Source organism: Pectinophora gossypiella, chromosome 18, assembly GCF_024362695.1.
Source record: "Pectinophora gossypiella chromosome 18, ilPecGoss1.1, whole genome shotgun sequence".
In the NCBI taxonomy this organism is placed as follows: domain Eukaryota; kingdom Metazoa; phylum Arthropoda; class Insecta; order Lepidoptera; family Gelechiidae; genus Pectinophora; species Pectinophora gossypiella.
In genome coordinates, this window is record NC_065421.1 from 2,391,991 (window position 1) to 2,415,427 (window position 23,437).

The following is a 23,437-nucleotide window of genomic DNA, read 5'->3' on the forward strand; positions in this document are numbered from 1 at the left end:
TTAAACAACAAACCGTGTCTTTGAGAAATAAAATATTTTTCAACTATTAATTATTAATGATAGTAATGTCCCTAAGGTTGCCTGGAAGAAATTACTATTTAGCAATAAGGCCGCCGATTGTTCTGTAATTGTTTTTAGTGTTGTGTTTATGTGTGCAATAAAGCGTGTTTGTATTGTATGTATGTCTGTAAGTATGTATGTGAGATATAGAAATAACACGGGATATATTTTAAATGGTGGTTAGAGCGTTAGGCTCAGGATCTGGAGGTCCGGGTTCGATTCCCGAAGGGGACATTGTCGAAATCACTTTGTGAGACTGTCCTTTGTTTGGTAAGGACTTTTCAGGCTTGAATCACCTGATTGTCCGAAAAAGTAAGATGATTCCGTGCTTCGGAGGGCACGTTAAGCCGTTGGTTCCGGCTATTAGCCGTAAAAACACCTCCACCAACCCGCAGTGGACCAGCGTGGTGGAGTATGCTCCATACCCCCTCCGGTTGATTGAGGGGAGGCCTGTGCCCAGCAGTGGGACGTATATAGGCAGTTTATGAATTATATATTTTAAATGTCTTTACTCCTTTCATTTTACACACTCCTTATATTTTACCCAAATCATTGCACTATCGACTCGTCTCTCTTACTTTTAAAAGAAAAGTCCCTTCATACCATAAACAATCAAATTCCCATTCATTATCCTTCCATAGTATTCTCACTTTCCTACATGTATATGTATGTATGCATGTGTTTGGAAGAAAGAATGTAGTCTAGTACCTAATCGGTCTTCCTAGCGTTATCTCGTTTTCAATTTATCGTCCTGTCGATGAATAGTCCAATGGCGAATCGGTCGTAGGAGAATGGTTGCGGAATTTTCACAGGGTCCGCTTACCTAACCTGAAGATTTGATAGGTCCAGTTTTTCACAGAAGCGTGGGTTTCCTCGCGATGTGTTCTTTCACAGCTGAGCACGCCATAAACATTAAGGAACCGAACATGAACAATTTTCACAAAACATTTAAGTATCTGTTAGTTGTCCTTATCTCTGTATTTTGTGTCAATTGTGCTCAATAAAGTATTTTATCTATCTATCTATCTAGATTGTCAACCCCCCCCACTTGTTTCGATATCGCACGAAAGGAGGAAGGTCGATTATGATTACAAAATTATAAACACAATTACAAGACTCACTTCCTAATTACACCTATAACACCTTTCATTGTCAGCCACCAATTACACTTAAGCCGATTAGCTGCCCATAATTAAAATTGGAATTAAACAATCGTAAAGCGGGCGCGAGTCTGCTACGCTGTTAATGTAATTAAAATCCGAGTCGGTTTTTCACACCCCCATTTTTGTGTTTCTGGTTTTACAGTATATAACATATAATAATGTTACGGAAGTGGGTTTTGGGATTGGAAGGAAACTCACTGAGTCCAAGGCGAAACGAATGTATTCACTATAAACACGGTACAGCTTCCGCACAGGGCTCCGCGGAATAACTCCGTCACCGTCACTTTACTTTATTCCGCGACACTCGAACACTGCACGAAACACGATACTAGCACTGCACTAACACTGCACTAACACTGCACTTTACACTGCTTAAAACAATGTATATCACTTTCAATTATAAAGCGAGAAAGCACGAGATTTAGTTAAAATTGTTAAACAGGGGTTGATAGGAGGCTACCAAATTATTTGTTATTTATGATTGATGTTTCATTTTGTATCAATATGAGGATGACATTTTCTTGTAAGAAAAAAATCGTCGATAAAATTTAAGAATAAAAACAAATATATAAAGTGTTTCCATATTTAAAAATCTTAAATATATTTATATGTTTTCAACACTGTTCTGGCCACATCGAAGTATCTAAAAGAAGCAATATTCTTATTTTATATGCGCAAATGTCAAATTGCAATATTGCTTTCTTAGATGAATTGCTAGAATGTGGCCTTTTTGACCCCCTGCTCTATTCTATTCTACATTTCACTCATTGGTTTTCGTAAATATCAAGGGTTAGTTTCGAACTTTACTAAATTTGGAATTAATGACGGATCTCGTATCAATATCCAAACTTTAGACCCAAACCATGTCACTAATTCTATTATGACTTAATTGAGTTAACCCAACTTTAGTGCTACCTAGATCGAAATTGTATATAAACTGTTTCCATATTTAAAAATCTTAAATATATTTATATGTTTTCAACACTGTTCTGGCCACATCGAAGTATCTAAAAGAAGCAATATTCTTATTTTATATGCGCAAATGTCAAATTGCAATATTGCTTTCTTAGATGAATTGCTAGGATGTGGCCTTTTTGACCCCCTGCTCTATTCTATTCTACATTTCACTCATTGGTTTTCGTAAATATCAAGGGTTAGTTTCGAACTTTACTAAATTTGGAATTAATGACGGATCTCGTATCAATATCCAAACTTTAGACCCAAACCATGTCACTAATTCTATTATGACTTAATTGAGTTAACCCAACTTTAGTGCTACCTAGATCGAAATTGTACCTAAAACTATACCTTAAACTGGCGGTTAGCCAAGAGCTAGAACTAATGTATAATACATTAATGTATAATACAATTTGATCTGAAGTTTGTACTGGTAGAGACGAGATTTTGAACGACCCCATTAGACACCATATTTTCGCAGAAGTTACAAAAATCACGAAAATGCATACCCCACCACGCGGCTTCAGTGCGGGTTGATGGGGATGTGAACGGCTGAATGCGCCCTTCGAAGCACCGAACCGTCTTACTCTTTCGGACAATCAGGTGATTCAAGCCTTCTTCTTATCGTGTGGGTTGTGAGGTGGAATACCATCCTCATCAACCCTGGTGTCAGGGTTATTACTAAGCCGCCAAAGGCCCCTGACATGGCTCATGTAACGACTACATACTTACATCAGTAACTAGTAACCGGGACCAACGAAGCATGAATCATCTTATACATTGTTTTAAGTTTACGCGGTTATTATCATAATTAAAACACATAATAACGGGTTCTTACCGCGTTTAAATGGGGATATGAGACTCCCGATATTTTGACACTGTTGCAAGTGCCATGATCACGGGATGACGTGTCATATCCCCATTTAAACGCGGTAAGAACCCGTTATTATGTGTTTTAATCACGAATCATCTTACTTTCGGACAATCAAGTGATCAGCCTGTAATGTCCTAACCAAACTAGGGATCACAAAGTGATTTTCGTGATATGTCCTCACCGGGATACGATTCAAGCCTGCGATGTCTTTACCAAACAAAGTACAGTCCCACAAAGTAACGTCTTCACTGGAATCAAACCCAAATCATTGCAAAAAGAGAATGAAATGCAAATTCTACAATATACCTACTTATACATAGTTAACTTTTGGTATGATGACTAAATAGTAAATGACTTCTTTATTGGACAATAATTTATTCCGCGGAGTGGAAGGTCAGACAGTCAGTCGCTTCTGTAAAAAACCGGACCTGTCAAATCTTCAGGTTAGGTAAGCGGACCCTGTGTAAAAACGGGATAACACTAGGGAAAAAATGTACACATAAGTACTTGAATAAAAAAAAAAACTTTTCTATAGGGTTGTTTTATCAAATAATGAAGAGTTATCTTCGTTTATATTTACAGAGTACATTTTCCTTAAAGCTTTCGTTAGACATGAGTAGTGGAGTCCTTATGTTATGTGTGACACCAAAAAGGTTTCTTTTTTGTACCGAAGTTGGAAAAGAAAATCTAGAAAATAAACAAAGGGCTACGGGTTCGGGTCCGGTCTACATTTTTAATTTAATTTTCTCTTTTTGAAAATTTATTGCGCTGTGAAAACAGGACAGAAAGACAGAGAGAGACTCTAGGCCTTTAAAATGTGGTCGACCTCCTAAATTAAAAAAAATAAAAATAAATAATAATAAAATAGAAGCGGTGAAAAACTAATGACTCTTAAAATTCGATAGGTCCGGTTTTTTTACAGAAGCGACTGGCTGTTTGACTTTCCAAGACGCGAAGGGAAAATCTATAGGTTGAGTCACACACATACCTCCGAAATATATTTCCCAGGAATGTTTTCCTCACTATTTTGTTTATCGCCGCTTCACCGCTGAGCACGTGATAAATAATCAAATCATTTATGATTCAAATATAATATGAATTCGAAAACAAATTCAAAACTTGGTTAAGGCCCGTGCTATATTCAAACCTGCGAAGTCACAGTGAGAAACTAAAGATTCGATAGGCACGGTTTTCTTACAGAAGCGACTGCCTGTTTGACTTTCCAACACGCGAAGGGAAAACCTCTCTATAGGTTGAGTCACACACATACCTCCGAAATACATTTCTCAGGAATGTGAGTCTCCTCATTAGTTTTTCACCGCTTCACCGCTGCGCACGTACTAATAAGTAATCAAATTGTTTCCGATACAAATATGAATTCGAAAACAAATTCGAAACTTGGTTAAGGCCCGTTTTGGATTCGAACCTGCGACCTCACAGTGAAGATCGAGCGTTCTTCCACAGTTAGCTCTTTGTGAGTGCTAAAAACAACAGTTTTTAATTTATTTTTTTAATTTAGGGAGTCGACCACATTTCTAAGGCCTCGAGTCTTCCTCTGTCTTTCTGTGGCAATGTCCAAGTTCCACATCCATAGAGAACTATACTCCATAGGAAACCACTCCATAAGTTATGTTTATATAACAATTACCATATTAACATAACATAACATAACATAACATAACAAATACTTTATTGCACAAACAGGAAAAAACAAAATACAAAACAAAAGAGAAATAGAATTAGTACAATAGGCGGCCTTATTAATTTAATTTATTGCCTCCGTGGTCTAGTGGTTAGAGCGTTAGGCTCACGATCTGGAGGTTCGGGTTCGATTCCCGATGGGGACATTGTCGGAATCACTTTGTGAGACTGTCCTATGTTTGGTAAGGACTTTTGAGGCTTGAATCTAAGATGTAAGATGATTCCGTGCTTCGGAGGGCACGTAAAGCCGTTGGTCCCGGCTATTAGCCGTAAAAACACCTCTACCAACCCGCAGTGGAGCAGCGTGGTGGAGTATGTTCCATACCCCCTCCGGTCGATTGAGGGGAGGCCTGTGCCCAGCAGTGGGACGTATATAGGCTGTTTATGTATTATGTTATGTATCTTCTTTGTTGACATTCTTTTGTTATCATTTTCGACGATCATATTCATGTTGTTACCGTTTTATATTGTGTCTAAAATGTGTTGTACAATTCAAATCAAATCAAATATACTTTATTGCACAGAACTACATTTAATCAAAAAATGCACATATACATTACACAAACACACACACACACACACACACACACACACAACACATTAACAAACACACACACAAACACAACATACAAACAAACATTACACACTACATTTCATTCATACTACATACATTCATTTTTTTCATTTCATACTACATTTTTACAACAAATTTACAATTAAATGTGAAATAAATGAATCTAAAAAATAAATGTCTAGATATTCATCCTAGATTCACAAACAATTATTGGCCGCCATGGCGCATGCATCGGTAATGGTGTTATTGATTTTATAGCCGAGGAACATGGCTAACTTTAGGTGACCTTCGTTTATTTATGTACCCTTCTTTGTCCTGCAAGGTCAGGCTTAAGTTTCGATAAGAAATCAAGATTGGAAATCGCCAATTTTAGGTTCAAAGCCTGTTACTTTGTGGTGGTAGTCTTAACATAACACAAACAACCCTGGTGTCAGGGTTATTACTGAGCTGCCAAAGGCCCCTGACATACGTACATGAGTAAGTAGTAACCGGGACCAACGGCTTAACGTACCTGCCGAGGCACGGGTCATCTTACTTTCGGACAATCAGGTGATCAGCGTGCAATGTCTGAACCAAACTAGGGATCACAAAGTGATTTTTGTGACATGTCCCCACCGGGATTCGCACTCGGGGCCTCCGGATCGTGAGCCCAATGCTTAACCACTGGACCACGGAGGCCGTCTATGGAATATACCTAACCCATAAATCTTATTTGCTTTATGAAATGTATGAAAATAACTCTAATAATGGCTGCATCTTTGGATTGCCTTAAAGAGGCTTAACTTTTTTACAGCTTTAAGGAATCGCAAACGTAAATATTACTTACTTAGATGTTCATTTGAACTTGATACCTCTATGCCTTCTTGAGAAAAAGAGTCTTGACATATAGAGTGGGCAACAGAATGATAAGCTCCGTGCTTCGGAAGGCACGTTAAGCCGTTGGTCCAGGTTACTACTTAGGGGAAGTATGTAGTCTTTACATGAGTCATGTCAGGGACCTTTGGCGGCTCAATAGCAACCTTGACACCAGGGTTGATGAGGCTGGTTCACCACCTCACAACCCACACAAGAGAAGAAGAAGAAGAAGAATGATAAGGATTCTGCACTCCTCATTAGCTATGTTTAAGTCCTTTCTTCAGGACCCCGATACCGACCCCGCCGGTGTGGTCGACGATTTCCCTCATTCAGCGCTTATCGCTATCGACCCGCTAGGGTCGATTAATTCTTTCAAATATTTTTCCTCTCAGACGACGCCCTGAGCCGAGGTTCGCGCCCAACTGGGCACCCTCAGGCCTGTTGTCTTAATCGTTGCATCGGGTGAGAGCCTTCAGCGCTCCCCATTTGTCCGGCCAAGTAGTTAATGCCATCTGTGGCAAATCTACAATAAGTCACATCATAAAAAAATATATATATGTTTAAGTCCCATGTAATAGTGAGCGAGCCTATTGCCAACACAACAGTTAAATTTCCCATTCCGCAAATTTACACGCCACCTTATTTTGATATTTCCATAAAAACATTTCCAGACCCGCCATTTTAAAAGAAAAAAATAAGGCAGCATTTCTGAAACCAACAGGAAAACTAAAGTGAAACGTCTTAAAACGTCGCTGTTAACTCATTTAGCTACAAAAACGGACGACGTTAAAGTAATTGGTACGTGTGGAGACGTCTACTCGTACATTTCACTTCACGACAAAATGTCTAGTGCCGAAGGAAAAAGTCTAACTAGGACACAGTCTGATTGTAACCAAAAAGCGAGTGAGTGAGTGGGACAGCGTCAGATTCTTTTTATTTAATTTTAATTATGTATGCACAATAAAACAGACACAAGGAACATACAAAGAAAACAGACAGTACAGGTAAGCTTATCTCTAAAGAAAGAGATTTTCTTCCAGCTGACCTACATGACGAGAAAGATATTGAACGTATAAATTATACCTAAATATAGGCCCCGATTCCTGCAGATACCTTCTAATTTTATTTACTTAAGGTAATACCCGTCATTTTTTTATCCGCCGAAAAGGAAAGAGACGGGAGGTTTACAACTGTTAATTATAAAATCAATGAATAACTCGAGCGAATTATATAGGCATCTCGTTGTTATGCAACCCGATTGCTGTCCACTTAACTCGACGGGTTTTTGGCTAATATAAAAATTTGGGAGGGTTTTTAAAATTCCTGCCTAAAATTAACGTGTGTTCCATACATTTTATGCCTGTCGATTATTTGAATACGAATGCTGTTTGCGGCAAATCAACAATAAGTCACGGCAAAAATAAAGTTATGTAATAAAATCGCTTTAACGCCGTAAGTGACACCACCGCTTCGTGGTATATCGTCGACATTTCACTTGAGGACGTCTGGTGGCGATGTAAAAAGTAACCGACGTACAACAGGCCATTATAGGTAAACTGTTCTGTGTATGTAACACTCATATAATATAATACAGGGTGTTCGTGACATCGTAACGAAAACTTTGAGGGATGAATCAAACCATGAATAATTTTCCGTCGCAAAAGTATGGAACTGAAAATAATTTAAAAACAACACAAAAAAATCTTGAATTTTCCGACAGGAAATTCCACTTGATATCAACTCAGAATCATCGTTTGATTCGTCCCTCAAAGTTTTCGTTACGGGGTCACTAACACCCATACCTACTTGTATGGCTACCTGTATGTACTTGTATGGGGTCTAAGTGACATTGTAACGAATAATGAGAAGGATGATTCAGCTGATTATTTTGAGTTAAAACCAAGTGGAATTTTGCATCGCAAAATTATAGAATTGACATTAATTTAAAGAAAACTAAAAAAGAAAACATTAATTTTGCGACGGAAAATTCCACTTGATATTAACTCCAAATCATGGTCTGAATCATCCCCGTCGGTATTGGTTACGATGTCACATTGGTTACCCTGTAAGTATACACATTTAACGGTGTTGGGAACCTCGCTGTATAATTTTCGGTGACAATAGATGGCGTTAGTGTAGCCACACCATTCGGTGATGAAATGTCTGTTTTGTCATATACCAGAAACTAAGTTAAATGAGAGAAAAACGGCCTCCATGGTCCAGTGGTTGAGCGTTGTGCTCACGATCCGGAGGTCCCGGGTTCGAATCCCGGTGGGGACAAATCACAAAAATCACTTTGTGATCCCTAGTTTGGTTAGGACATTACAGGCTGATCACCTGATTGTCCAAAAAGTAAGACGATCCGTGCTTCGGAAGGCACGTTAAGCCGTTGGTCCCGGTTACTACTTACTGATGTAAGTACGTAGTCGTCACATGAGTCATGTCAGGGGCCTATGGCGGCTCAATAATAACCCTGACACCAGGGTTGATGCGGTTGGTAATCCACCTCACAACCCACACGATAGAAGAAGAAGTTAAATGAGCTCTACACCTTTTTGCCACTACTTGAAGTTCTAGAGAAACTACAAACAATAAAAAATATAGACCGTTCCTATTTTCTTCAAGTTTACTCTAGCGATGAATGTATCTCTGACTACCCCAATTGGGATATAGTCGTGAGCTTATGTTACGTTATGCAGTCAAGCGAATAAGTAAAGTAAACGTTCATTATGTTGCTAATTTACAAATACTCAACTAGTAAAAAATAATTAAACTACATAATATATATAACATAAATAGCCTATATACGTCCCACTGCTGGGCACACGCCTCCTCTCAATCAACCGGAGAGGGTATGGAGCATACTCCACCACGCTGCTCCACTGCGGGTTGGTGGAGGTGTTTTTACGGCTAATAGCCGGGACCAACGGCTTAACGTGCCCTCCGAAGCACGGAATCAACTTACTTTTTCGGACAATCAGGTCAAAAGTCCTTGCCAAACAAAGGACAGTCTCACAAAGTGATTTCGACAATGTCCCTATCGGGAATCGAACCCGGACCTCCAGATCGTGAGCCTAACGCTCTTACCACTAGACCACGGAGGCTGTTAATTTATACTACAAGACAAGTAAATTAAACTACAAGACAAATTATTTATTAACATTTTTGTAAACAAAAACCAAATAATTCCAACTACATTTCAGTGAAACATTAGTACAGAAAAACGTTCCGTTTTACTCTAGAGCTTTGCTAAGAGAAACCCTATAAATTCACAAGAGGTTCTAAATTACCCGTAATGTAAGATAAACGGGCAAATATTATCGCACTTACACTCAAGAGAGTAAAGCTAAATGCGGAAAATACACACGCATTTAGCAAGCGTGTACATGAGCCTTAAAGCGTGCGTGTGAGAATGCGTGTGAGCGTGCCTGTAAATGCGTGCGTGTGAGTAGTATGCCAGTGTAACTACTTAATTATTATACATCAAAGAGTACCTAGGCGTGCGTGTGTTGTATATATAAAATGATAGTTTTAGCGAACGGCTTAAACCATTAGCAACTGAGATGGACATGTAGTCATCTTTTAAGGGGCAATGTATTCGTTTTTACAATATGATTCCCATTGACATTCAGAATTTGCCTTTCAACTGTTTTAAGACAGTAGTTAAACAAAAACTTTACAAAAAAGGTTATTATAAAGTTAGTGATTATTTAGAAGATATGAATGCATGGGATTAACTGTCTGAGAACTGATATTAGGCAGCTAAATTACTCAATTGTATACCAATATTTTATGTTTATTTTTATTTTTTTAAAGGACGTCTAGGGCCCTGTGCCGAGGTTTTTCTTGCAGCTTCTTTTCCCCGGCTATACAGGTTGTGAGAAGCTGCAGTAGTTTTAGGCGGATGAGACGTTCGTTATGTAAAAATTGACGATTCAAAGTGTAACTATGTTACCTACTGAATAAAGATATTTTTGAATTTGAATTTGAATTTGAGTCATAGAATAATCAATAATACTACATTATAGAAGCGACACTCTCCGCCCCGCACCGATACGAGCTTGGAGTGAGCTTGGTTTACCTCGGGTGGAACCACTTTAGTCTATTTCAACCGTAAGAGTAAGGGAGCACACGCGGTCTATCCATCTCGTTCACACGCACGGAGTAAGGGGGCCGCAGTTTTTTGTTTGGAGTGTCCTGTCTGTGATATAGTATACGTAATTTGAGTAATGTCCATAGATACCTACTCTTTCCTTGTAATCAGTAATGTGCCTTTCCCGGGAAAGTTACCAAAGTGGGAATGTTCCCGTTGCAAAAATTATTTAATAGTAAGGACATTGGCTGCTTTTCTTTATCAAAATGTTTTTTCTTGTTTTCTGGTCTCATCCGCCTAAAGATTAAATAATAAAGCTGTTTGAAAAAGTGCTGCTTTACTGCCGGGAACACGAAACGTTACGTCACTGCAATGCAATGATGCAATATAGATTATTGTCAAAATGGCGGGACCAATTGCTTAATGTTGAACCTATCCACTACTATTTGATACCTAAACTAATAGTTCCCTCATTCAGCGTTTATCGCTATCGACCCACTAGGGTCGATTAATTCTTTCAAATATTTTCCCTCTCAGACGACGCCCTGAGCCGAGGTTCGCGCACAACCGGGCACCTTCAGGCCTGTTGTCTTAAATTTTGTACCGGGTGAGAGCCCTCAGCGCTCTTCATTTGTCCGGCCAAGTAGTTAATGCCATCTGCGGCAAATCTACAATAAGTCACGTCAAAAAACGATACCTAAACTAAAAATTCTAGTACCTTTCTCATTCAAAAGATAAACACTTTAAACACTGGTCCCGAGACTGATTGGCCACCAGGCAGCAACTATTGTAATAAGTTATAATTTATTTATTAAACATACAAAAACACGATTTATAAAATTTATACAGAAGAATAGAAATCATTTATTCAAATTCAAAATATCTTTATTCAGTAGGTAACATAGTTACACTTTGAATCGTCAATTTTACATAACGAACGTCTCATCCGCCTAAAACTACTGCAGCTTCTCACAACCTGTATAGCCGGGGAAAAGAAGCTGCAAGAAAAACCTCGGCACAGGGCCCTAGACGTTCTTTAAAAAAATAAAAATAAACATAAAACATAAAATATTGGTATACAATTGAGTAATTTAGCTGCCTAATATCAGTTCTCAGACAGTTAATCCCATGCATTCATATCTTCTAAATAATCACTAACTTTATAATAACCTTTTTTGTAAAGTTTTTGTTTAACTACTGTCTTAAAACAGTTGAAAGGCAAATTCTGAATGTCAATGGGAATCTTATTGTAAAAACGTATACATTGCCCCTTAAAAGATTTAGTAATCTTATGTAATCGACTGACTTGTAAAGCAAGTTTATTTTTGTTCCTGGTATTAACAATGTGCCGATCGCTATTTTTTGCAAATAATCCTATATGTTTTTTTACATATATTAAGTTTTCAAAGATATATTGTGATGCCAAAGTTAAAATATTAATTTCTTTAAATTTATTTCTAAGTGACATCTTGGGTCCCAATTTGTAAATCGCCCGAATGGCTCGCTTTTGCAGAACAAAAATGCTGTTCATATCTGCAGCATGACCCCACAGCAAGATGCCGTACGACATTAGACTGTGGAAGTAGGCAAAATAAACTAATCGCGCGGTTTCTACATCGGTTATTAAACGAATTTTTTTGACCGCGAATGCTGCTGAGCTGAGCCTTTTGGACAACTTATCAATATGAGGACTCCATTGCAACTTAGCGTCCAAAGTAATTCCCAAAAATACAGCAGTATCCGTGAGGTCCAATTCCTTATTTTTTACAATAATAGAATCGAGGGGCCTACTAACATTCGATAACGTAAAATAAACATATTTTGTTTTATTTTCATTAAGTAGCAGGTTGTTTACAGTAAACCAATCCACTACCTCTGAAATGGCGTTGTTTACATCGTCAAAGGAATCTTGTCGTCTCTTTACTTTAAAAAGTAAGGAGGTATCATCTGCAAACAGCACCACCTCATGTTTTACAAGACTAGGTAGGTCGTTTATGTAAACTAGGAATAGAAATGGACCTAGAATTGAGCCCTGCGGGACGCCTATAGTGACGTTAGATCCACACGATCTGGAGCCATGCACATCACCCCTCTGAACGCGGCCACTAAGGTATGACTCCAAAAGAGCGATGGCATTATCAGTTATTCCATAGTGACGAAGTTTCGCGATCAAGATATCATGACAAACGCAATCGAAGGCTTTGGAAAGGTCGCAAAAGACACCAATAGCATCTTTGGACTCCTCCCAAGCCTGAAAAACATGATTTATTAACTCAACACCAGCATCGGTTGTTGAGCGACCCTTTGTGAAACCAAATTGTTTATTAGACATTAAATTGTTTAAATTGAAATGTTGAAGTAATTGCAGTAATAAAATTTTTTCAAATATTTTACTAAGCGTGGGTAGTATAGATATTGGTCTAAAATTAGTAGGGTCAGAAGTACTACCAGCTTTAAACAATGGAATGACTTTACTGTGCTTCATTAAATCTGGAAACACACCATTGTCTACACATTTATTAAATATACATGATAGATAGGGAGCTATGCAATCAATCACGGAGTTAATGACTTTAACAGAGAGACCATGAAGATCTGCAGTCTTTTTGATTTCTAAAGATTTAAAAGCTCTTATTTTAGATATAAGTAGGTATAGATACATAGTAGGAATGAACATAATAATTAAACTTTATTTCTAAAAAGGGACGTAAGCTCAGCAATATGTTGTGACACTCCGACATTGAGGGAGTGTCACAACGCTGATAATATAAAAAAAATGACTAGGACCACCACAGGCTCCGTCAAAAACACACAAAAAGAAATAATTGCAAGATAATAGGATAGCAAAATACTATACCGATAGCTAACACAGATTTTTTATCTTTGTTAACCGTGGTTACGAGTTATACAATGTTTTTTTAATAGATTAAGTATACTAAAACTTATGGACACTCACAAACACTCAAAAAAATATACAAAAACAATAAATATTTTTTAGTCTGCGTTATTATCGCGCAAGAAAGCGGCCTCAGAGCAAGATTGGGCTGAAATTTCGCTTTTCCTTATCCGGTTGATACCAACCCTCAGACAGAGCCATAAAGTCAGTTTTTATTAATGTTTCGTAGATACACTCGGCAAAAAATAATACCATCAAATAAAAAATACTCTCGCCGCGCCGTCTGAGAAAAAGAAAAACTCCCAAGATGCCTTTCAGAGTACTATACACTTTTGTTGATATTTTTTACTGGGATAATACCACCATTGAACTTTAAGTGAACATCCCCACGACGCGATGGGATCGTACGATATCGAAACAAAAACAAGGTATGAAGGTCATGAAGTACACGACAACTTGACATGACAACGTCACCTTTTGTTACACTCATACACATACATACATAACATAGACAGCCTATATACGTCTCCCTGCTGGGCACAAGCCTCTCCTCAATCAACCGGAGGGGGTATGGAGCATACTTCACGACGCTGCTCCAATGCGGGTTGGTGGAGGTGTTTTTACGGCTAATAGCCGGGACCCACGGCTTAACGTGCCCTCCGAAGCACGGAATCATCTTACTTTTTCGGACAATCAGGTGATTCAAGCCTTAAAAGTCCTTACCAAACAAAGGACAGTTTCACAAAGTGATTTAGAAAATGCCCCCATCGGGAATCGAACCCGGACCTCCAGATCGTGAGCCTAATGCTCTAACCACTAGACCACGGAGGCTGTTGTCACACTCATATTATGTTTTATTTGATTTACATTCGTAATTGTTTGTAATATCGATAAAATACGCAGCGTGCCTAAAATTGCACATCATGCAGTAGACTAGTTTCCAACTAGTCAAATCAGTTGCTTTTTACTAAACATCAAAACACAAAATTTCTATGGAATTTGTATGAAAAAGCACACTGTGACGTCATAAAAAATGCGATAAAATATCTGACGTATTATTAGTTTGTTTTTATTAAAATTCATAAATAAGTTAAATAAAAAAAGAAAATGTTTTTCGTTAGTTTTAGATCTGTCTTTATTTAGTAGGTAATCAGAATTTTATAATTTATCTTGAACCTAGTACACGACCCAATATTAGGGTAAAGTTGCCATTGCATCTTGCGATGCGATATCCGATCGCGTCGTGTGGACGGTCCTTCAGGCTTCAGTCAGGCGCGTCATTTGTAAGCCCTGAGTGATATTTAAGTGTCTAGATCGTTCCGAGTAATGGTCGTTTAGTCACAGGCATTACGAACAGTGTTTTACGAATGTGGTGAGGTAAAAAATACATCTTTTACACACGGTTTGAAACGAAGTTACTTTTTTGCAGACGTTAAAGTTTAAAGTCGGAAAGGAGAGTAGAAACAAGGAAATTGTTCTACAATTTTAAATAGCGAATTATTATCATCTCCCTCGCATTATTCCGTTTTCACAGGGTCCGCTTACCTAACCAGAAGATTTGACAGGTCCGGTTTTTTACAGAAGCCGCGAAGGGAAAACCAGCCCAATACAGGTCAGGTCACATACCTCCGAAAATGCATTTCTCGGGAATGTGGGTTTCCTCGTGATGTTTTCCTTCACCACTGAGCATGTGGTAATGATTTATGATCCAAACATGAATTCGAAAACAAATTCGACATTCTCAGTGAGGCAAGCGTTCTATCAACTGGGATACCATGGTTCATTCCTATATATATATCCCAAATGGACTATTATGCGCAGGCTAATTTGAAGTTACTTATTTGTATTTGTATGTATGTGAATAGATAAAATAATAGGTTTGGTTACAGTTTTATCAGTACTTACCTAAGTAAGTTTTGTATTTACCATCATCCTAGCATCCATGACGATTATTTTTTTTACATGAGATTTTTTTAAGTGACTTTTCCTCAGATAGCAATAAACTAATTAACCGGTTAGCTAGCATTAACTACTTTGCTGGGTAAAATTAACTTCTTTGGCACAACATTAATATCATTATTTATTATAAAAACACATTTTTAATTATATTTTTTTTTGTTTCAGGAAATTCATCCCACTTCACATCATAGAAGAGGACAGTTATGAAAAGGACGTCCTTTTCTACGTAAACCTTGGCGATCCGGAGTTGCTTGGTGGTACGTATGAGTGTAGTGATTATAAGACTATCGATAATTCGAATATCGATAGTTTATGTTGAAAAATATCGATAAACTGCTGTTGATAGGGCCGATAGTATTCATTATAATAGATTTCGATAGATTTTAACTTTCAGTTGACATTTCATAAATCAATTTTTAAAACTCAGTACATAATGTGGCACAGCAGTGAATAGGACACGAACACAGCATTGTGTCTATTTCCGGAGAAACTAGTCATTAAATAACCCCTCACTGTTCCCGGAGCAAAGGTGCCCACAACACTAGCCGGAAAAACCGCGCTGAATGGCAATGGCCAGCCTTTGGACCAGGAACGAGCTGGAGCGGGAGTCACCTGTTTTTATTCTGAATTAATATCAAATGGAATTTTCCTTCGCAAAAGTATAGAAAATACAAATACAAATTGATTTATTTGTGAAACACAGGTAGAGTCCCTACTCTACCTGTGTTTCACAAATAAATCAATTTGTATATACTATATTATATTGTGTTATACATATATAGGTTAGAGCGCTGTAATATGCCAGTCGGCGTACAAATATAAATTAATTAAACATTAAAATTATAAACGAATTAAACATAAGAATTGACAATAATTAAAAAAAAAACATGTATTTTGCGACGGAATATTCCACTTGATATTAACGCAGAATCATGACCAGAATCATCCCCCTCAGTATCCGTTACGATGATACTAACAACACCCTGTATTATTTATATATCAGTAGGGCTAACATGAGCATCGTGATAAAATTTTCTCACGGTCATTTTATCGATTCTGACGATATAATTTTGTCGTTTTGTCGATTGGTGAATCCAAATAAGTCATGTCGTTCTGTCAAAATACGAACAAAATCACGTGGGACGCATGTTAGGGGAAAAAACAAACTTATCGATTTCGAAAAATAATATTGAATCTATCGTTTTGCATGTTAGCCCTGCTGTACCATAGACAGCGTCGAAGGGATATCGATAACTATTTATTTTTTCTTAACACTTTCAAGTCTACGGACGTTCCGGTTCCAAAATGTCATACAACCTATTATGAACCATCTATGATCCACGGTCTCTGGCCGTGAAAGGGTTAAGCTATCGATAGTCCATTTTCTGTTGACAACACTGCTGATACCGACAAACAAACTATTTCTATAGTTTGTCTATAGATATGGCTGAAACAGTATTTGTCAATCGATACTACAAGGGTTCTGAGAAGGCGGGTAATTTAGCAGTTTAGTTGGAATAGAGTTCACTAGATTAGATTATTAAATATTAACTTGTGCCTCTGCTCAACTCGATAGTTATACGGGCGTGAATTTATGATGTATGTCCCTTTAAGTATCATGTCTGACGCAACACGATAGACTATGGATAGGTTGTTAATCTGCGACGAAACGGTTTATCATATCATAGGACTTTATGGCCATAACGCACCGAGACGTTACAGCTACATGGCCGGCGACAGTCGCCAAATAATTTATAATTGAAATGTATATCAGGTAGCATGGCGACGTTTTGACCACGAAGCCATTTCAATACAAAATTGTGTGGCGACGTTGCCAGCGACAGGACCTTGGCGTCTCGGTGAGTCGTCAAGTCCTGCAAGTTGACTCTGGCGACTTGTGTTTATGAACGATGTATTATGTCTCATATACATAGTTGCTTATTGTTGCATATTTGTAAATAAAACTTTATGAAAACTACCATGAAAGTCTGAACCATAAAGGTTTTTAGTTGCCAATCGCATAGTGTATATTCATTGATTAATTTGCCCATAGTTAGCCACAGTGCATATAATATAGAAAAAAATAGATTTTAGTGTAGACTTTCAACTTTTTTAAACCCACGCATGAATTAGTACAATAATTATACTTACTTAACTACAATTGGTATTCAAAATTTTAGTTAAAATTTTTAGTACATGGCATTTGGCATGCTTAACTAGAATTATGTATATTAGTTCGATTTTTAAATTCATCGCGTCATATTTTTAATTAAGTTGTTTTGAAGGCGACTACACACATACTTAATAATAAAAAAGAACTTCATAAAAAAAGTAGCTGTACTCGTAACGGCAGCACCACACCATGTTTGGGTCGGCATTCATAAGCTTATGTAGCTACGATATTCCCGAAACACTGGCTAAAATTACCCTGAGTAATTATTGTTCATAATATTAGTATATGTGGGTATGTCGTAAAATCCGACAGAGGGATTGTGTCCTTTCTAATATGATGGACAATTTATATGGGCGATTTGCTATAATCCCTTATCAGTTATCACCATAGGTTCATCACATCAATCTTAAGACTTTGTATCAACAGTGGCTGCAAGTTGCTTTTGATCACTGCCCAGTCCACCCCAACACCAAAAGGAATTATGGGCGTGAGTTTATGTATGTCAACACTTTCAAGGACGAACGTCTAATGACGTTCCGATCCCAAGGTGTCATATTTATCTATTATGAACCATCAATGACCCATGATCTCTGTCCGTGAAAGAGTTAATAAACATTGTTGGATAAATACATTTATGTGGGAAGTGTATCTGTAGTATTCTGTGTAGTCGCCATTAGTTTTAGTAGTTTAATTTATAGTAGAATGAAACAAGGTGTGAAATAAAGAAAAGTTTTTTATTTGTTGCCGTGAATCTCTTTTTTCATACTTTTGACAATAACTGACTGAGAGATTGCGTGTATTTCAAGATGGTAAACCATTATAAATTCATCCAAAAAGCAATATTGCAATGTATCATTTGCGCATATAAAAGAAACTGTGAACAAACGCCAAATAGCCATATTCATTCACAGTTATTCATGGTTATTCATAGTTCACGGTTATTCATGGTTCACGGTCATAGACACCATACTATTTAGACGATTCTCAGACAACGCGGATTTTTTAGCGGTGCAACGCACGGCGAGGCGGTGTTCGTGTGTTAGGCATCAGCCGATTACACATAAGTCAAGGCGACCCTACCGACCGCTTCACCACCAACCGAGTCAGTGGTATGGTGTGAGATTCGCTTTATCATATTATATCATATCATATCATCCCGAATCCCGGTGAGGACATATAAAAAAACTCACTTTGTGAGGCCCTAGTTGGGTTCGGACATTGCAGACTCATCAACTGATTATCCGAAATTAAGATGATCCTTGCTTCGGAAGGCACGTTAAGCCGTTGGTCCCGGGAAGTACTTACTGATCTAAGTACGTAAATAAACAAAGAAATGAGTCATGTCAGTGGCCTTTGGCGGCCCAATAATAACTCATGCACCAGGGTTGATGATGTTGTTCATCCGCCTCACAACCCACACGATAGAAGAAGAAGATGTCATAGCATATCATATAATATTATAGTCTATAGAAATAAAACCACCTTGTTTAATTGTACTATAATTTTTAGTGTTTATTTTAATCTTTGCATGATCCATTCCATTTGACAGAAGTTTTCGAGACGTTCCTACCTGATGTGGCCGCGAACGTCTCCGTACAGTTTTCTCCGGGTAAGATCATTGTATTTATGTTTGTATGTTTGTCCGTAGATGGTTTTAAAGCTAGCTTTGTGAGCCAAGGTCTGGATCCTTCTACATTTCTCATCAACAAAAATTTAAACAACTATAATGTTTCATGATGATTTTGGTATCGTAAAATTATACGTACATTACGAATAACAAATGCAATGTCCTTTTACACTGGGTAAGGGTTTCTAATGTTCCTAGTTCCAAATTCAAATTAAAAAAAATAAATTCGTGTTGCGTTTCGATTTTACTTTGATGAGGAGTGTCTACTTAAAATTATGTATGTCATACTATAAACACGTCTCATTATTGTGCATTTATTTTGTCTGTGCATGTTTTATTCTAAATTATTATTTTGTATTACATACCTAACTATCTATTTGTAGATATAAACTACCATAACTATTATGTAAATTTGAATCGAATAAAAATCTGACTCGGACGGGAATTGAACAAGTCGGAATTCTTTCGATTTAAGAGTTTCCCTAAGCACGCGTTATTGCTATAAAAACAAAATTAAGATGTGTCTGCAGGTCATTATCTTACTAAAAACCCCATAAGTACTTACGGAATTTCGGTACAAAGGTAGACAGTGTAAAGCGAGCCTAAAATTCTAGTTTTATGTTAAAAGCTGTATTTTACTTTTTAATGTTAGCATTACAGTCGCCATTTTGGAACAAAAGTGTTTCTAGAACAGTCTACAAAAACATAAAGTTATACAACTTCTGCTGCATTAGTGCGCTGGCTACGAAACATCTTAGAGAAAGGGGAAAAGTGTAATAAAATTAACTATTATGGAGAATTAAGGGAATCCGGCCTCCGTGATCCAATGGTTTGAGCGTCAGGCTCACGATGCGGAGGTCCCGGGTTAAAATCCCGGTAGGGACATATTACAAAAATTGTGATCCCTAGTTTGATTAGGACAGGCTGATCACCTGATAGTCCGAAAGTAAGATGATCCGTGCTGATCCGGAAGGCACGTTGAGATGTTGGTCCCGGTTACTACTTAGTGATGTAAGTAAGTAGTCGTTACATGAGCCATGTCAGGGGCCTTTGGCCTTTATTATTATTATTATTATTATTAAGAAGAAATTAATCCGGGATAGCCGAGTTCGGATACCGGCTAAGGCACTAACCCACTGAATTCGACCGTACGAGTTTGAATTCATGTTTGGATCATAGAAATTTGATATCACTTGGTTTCCAGGGTTTGTGCCCAGATAATGACAAGACTCGCTCCATATTTATTACATGTGACGTGTTTACGTCACAAGTATGTTTATACCTCTTTCTCTCCTTGTTTCTTTCTATACACTGTAAGTACATCTCGGCCTACCCCCTAGGAGATACACAGCCGTGGTTTCTATGTTATGTTGTTATAGGGAGAAATAGTCTAATAGGCGGAAAGATGTCGTCAGCAAATGATTGTATCGAGAGTATTGACCAGTAGCCGTACGTCTATCTACGTAAATAAATAAATAAATAAATAAAATCATTTTATTTCAGGCATGTAACCCATATTTACATTAGAAATTAAATTAAAATATGTCATAGAATAACATTACATACGTATAGAACGGTAACTTTCCACCCCGCACCACTTCCAATCGGGCGCCGACCTCATCCCCTGTACGTCTTTCTCTTAGTTTCTGGATCTAAATAGAAAGAAAGAAAGGAAGAAAGAAAACATTTATTCGGCAAAAAATACATAATTTAAAAAAAAACATATTAAAATACATATTAAATGGTAGTTAGTAAATTAACAATAGAATTATAAATAATGCCGAAACGGCTGCAGCTCAAACGCCATAGGCTAGCTGTAGCCAGATTATGGCGCTGATTTTCGTATGGCGTAAGCTATATCATATCATAAGTGGATTGTCTGTCTCACTCGCACTTACGCGGTTAAAGTGGCACGATAAGAATGAGATGTTTGGACTGTCCGTGGTGTGGAGGCGTGTAGATTTTCCTCAGGTCCCATTCGCTACTTGGCAAGACTATAGTCATAAGTTACAACTACGTTGTGCCGTATCTCCTTACCAAAGTTTCCATAGACCTACAGCGTTATCCAACAAACTTTAACATGCTTTCAAAAGTAGGTTTTATGTTAATGTAAACAAGTAGCTCCATGACACATAACGAGGCATAAAGTCTGCATGTTACCCTCGAGGCCTCGAGTTGCGCCTCGAAGCATTAACTTGTACCTCGAGCCAGTTTCCTCATTACGTGCGAGTTGATGTGACAAAGTGGTAGGTTACAGATGTGACAAAGTTATGACGTAATTCTGTTATAATTATTGGGTATATTTTCGTGAGTGTAATTAAGTAAACAAATTTGGTATTCGTATGGCTTCTCTACTTTGAATTCAATTATCAATTATTTCGATTGAACTTTGCTTGGCTGTAAAATACTTAAAACATGTTCATAGCTTGTTTATTTTTGTAAAGGCGAATTTTCAACAACGTATCTCTTTACTTTAACACTTTCAAGGACAGAACGTCCACGGACGTAACGATTCCAAAGTGTCATACTACCCACTATGGACCAACAATGACTCATGGTCTCTGACCGTGAAAGGGTTAATGTTTAGAGCCGAAGTATTTTTTTCGACCAAGTAGTTACTGTCATTTGCGGCAAATCTACAATAAATCACGTAAAAAAAAACATTCGAAGTTTAAATCGTACAAAACTGCGCTGCAAACCGGGAATTTATTTCGTAGAGAAATGTGGATGCGAAGGCAAAATATTTCAATCGCTTAGCCCCACCTTATTGAAATATGTAGACTCGATGCAAACTCAACCGAAACCAAGTTTCCTAGCCGAAGCTGTATAGCCAACTTTGCTAGTCTTGATAACTTTGTCCGAAAACGGATTTACTTAAAAAATCTAAGGAATGATTGCCTTTAAAATTACTAAGTACACAAACTTCGTCGCTTTTTACGCCTATTTCCCGTTGGTAGATACCACGATATTTCACTTACTTACTACAGTCCTGACACATCTCTCTATGCGTGGTCGACGATTTCCCTCAATCAGCGCTTATCGCTATCGACCCACTAGGGTCGATTAATTCTTTCAAATATTTTTCCTCTCAGATGACGCCCTGAGCCGAGGTTCGCGCCCAACTGGGCACCCTCAGCCCTGTTGTCTTAAACATTTTACCGGGTGAGAGCCTTCAGCGCTCCCCATTTGTCCGGCCAAGTAGTTAATGCCATCTGCGGCAAATCTACAATAAATCACGTCAAAAAAAAAGACACATCTCTTCACTTCTTCCACTCTCATCAAATCTTCATGCGTGCTTGCCAATTTAAAGTACTATTGACGTGTCCTTTCTGTAAAATATTTATCTGTTCTGATCTGCTCTGAACGCGGTATGTATGCCTAGGCTTTGCTCTTCAGTATCTACCACTTACACTTGCATAAATCTTTTGCAAAAGCTTTTCCTTCGTTCTCATAATATTATATTCTCAAAATATTGCATTTGCAAAACATTCCATTCGCAAAATATTATATGTTTTATTTTTTCATTACTCTACAGTCTACGTGTTCAAAACATCAAATACAACTGTCAAGTGGCCATTTGGGATACAGTCGTGAGCTTATCTTATGATATGTAACCAATGCTACCCTAACAGGGATGGCGATGTGGCGATATTTTATTAAGGTTGTAGCGGACCCAACTAGTTGGCCACCTAGTTCCGCTCACATGCAACAGATGGCGCCACATTCAATAATGCAGTCTTCAAGCAGTCCTGAAACGCGGTATCGAAGTTTTCACGGCAAGACGTATATATATACAACTTCCAACACAACACTGTTGGATCGTCGATCCCTAGTCACACTACTAACTTGTGGCTAGCGGGGTACTATGCTCTGTTCGGTACCCCGAAAATATCCTTTGGCGGCAGCACACCCTCGCCGCAAAAAGGTCATTAAGTTAAAGTAATTTGTATAACTTTCGGACCTTTGGAAGGCGTGCGTGGGGCCGAAGCCAACACGTAGAGACAATTAAGACAATTAAATCTAAATGTTGTGTGACACCAACCGGCGATTATCCCTGTATGCACTATGGGAGTGCACCCAAAGACAATCCTCAGTTCGTGTAGGACTGTGATAATGGGAACAAAGGGAACTGGGCTATTGGGTAGTGGACCGGGTTACTGGGGCTATGGGGGACTATGACGCTTGCTCGATCAAATTATTATTATTAAGGCCTTAAATAACATTTGTTATAACAATTGGAATATTGTAGTGAGCTTAATGTTATGTAACCAATGCTACTCTAACAGATATGGCGATGTGGCGATATTTTATTAAGGTCGTAAAGTTAAAGTTATACAAGCTTCCTACTTGTTTCAGAACTTAAACCAGACCCGAAATCCGCAAGTTTGTCTTGAACTGTTGGTTGTATTTTATGCATTCACCCCTGGCTGTAAAATAGATCGTAAGCATTGAATAGGGAATAATACTACTTATAGAACGGCAACTATCCGCTCCCCACCAGCGTC

General features: G+C 37.9%; 1 protein-coding gene across 2 annotated transcripts in view; it reads left to right on the plus strand.

Annotated features, from left to right (window-relative positions):
• LOC126375245 (sodium/calcium exchanger 2) overlaps positions 1-23,437 on the plus strand; it is a 178,904-nt gene that overhangs the window by 123,764 nt on the left and 31,703 nt on the right. For both annotated transcript variants that reach the window (XM_050022156.1, XM_050022157.1), the window contains exon 2: positions 15,298-15,389. In XM_050022156.1, coding sequence (XP_049878113.1) covers positions 15,298-15,389 — 92 coding nt within the window. The remainder of the gene's footprint in view (positions 1-15,297; positions 15,390-23,437) is intronic.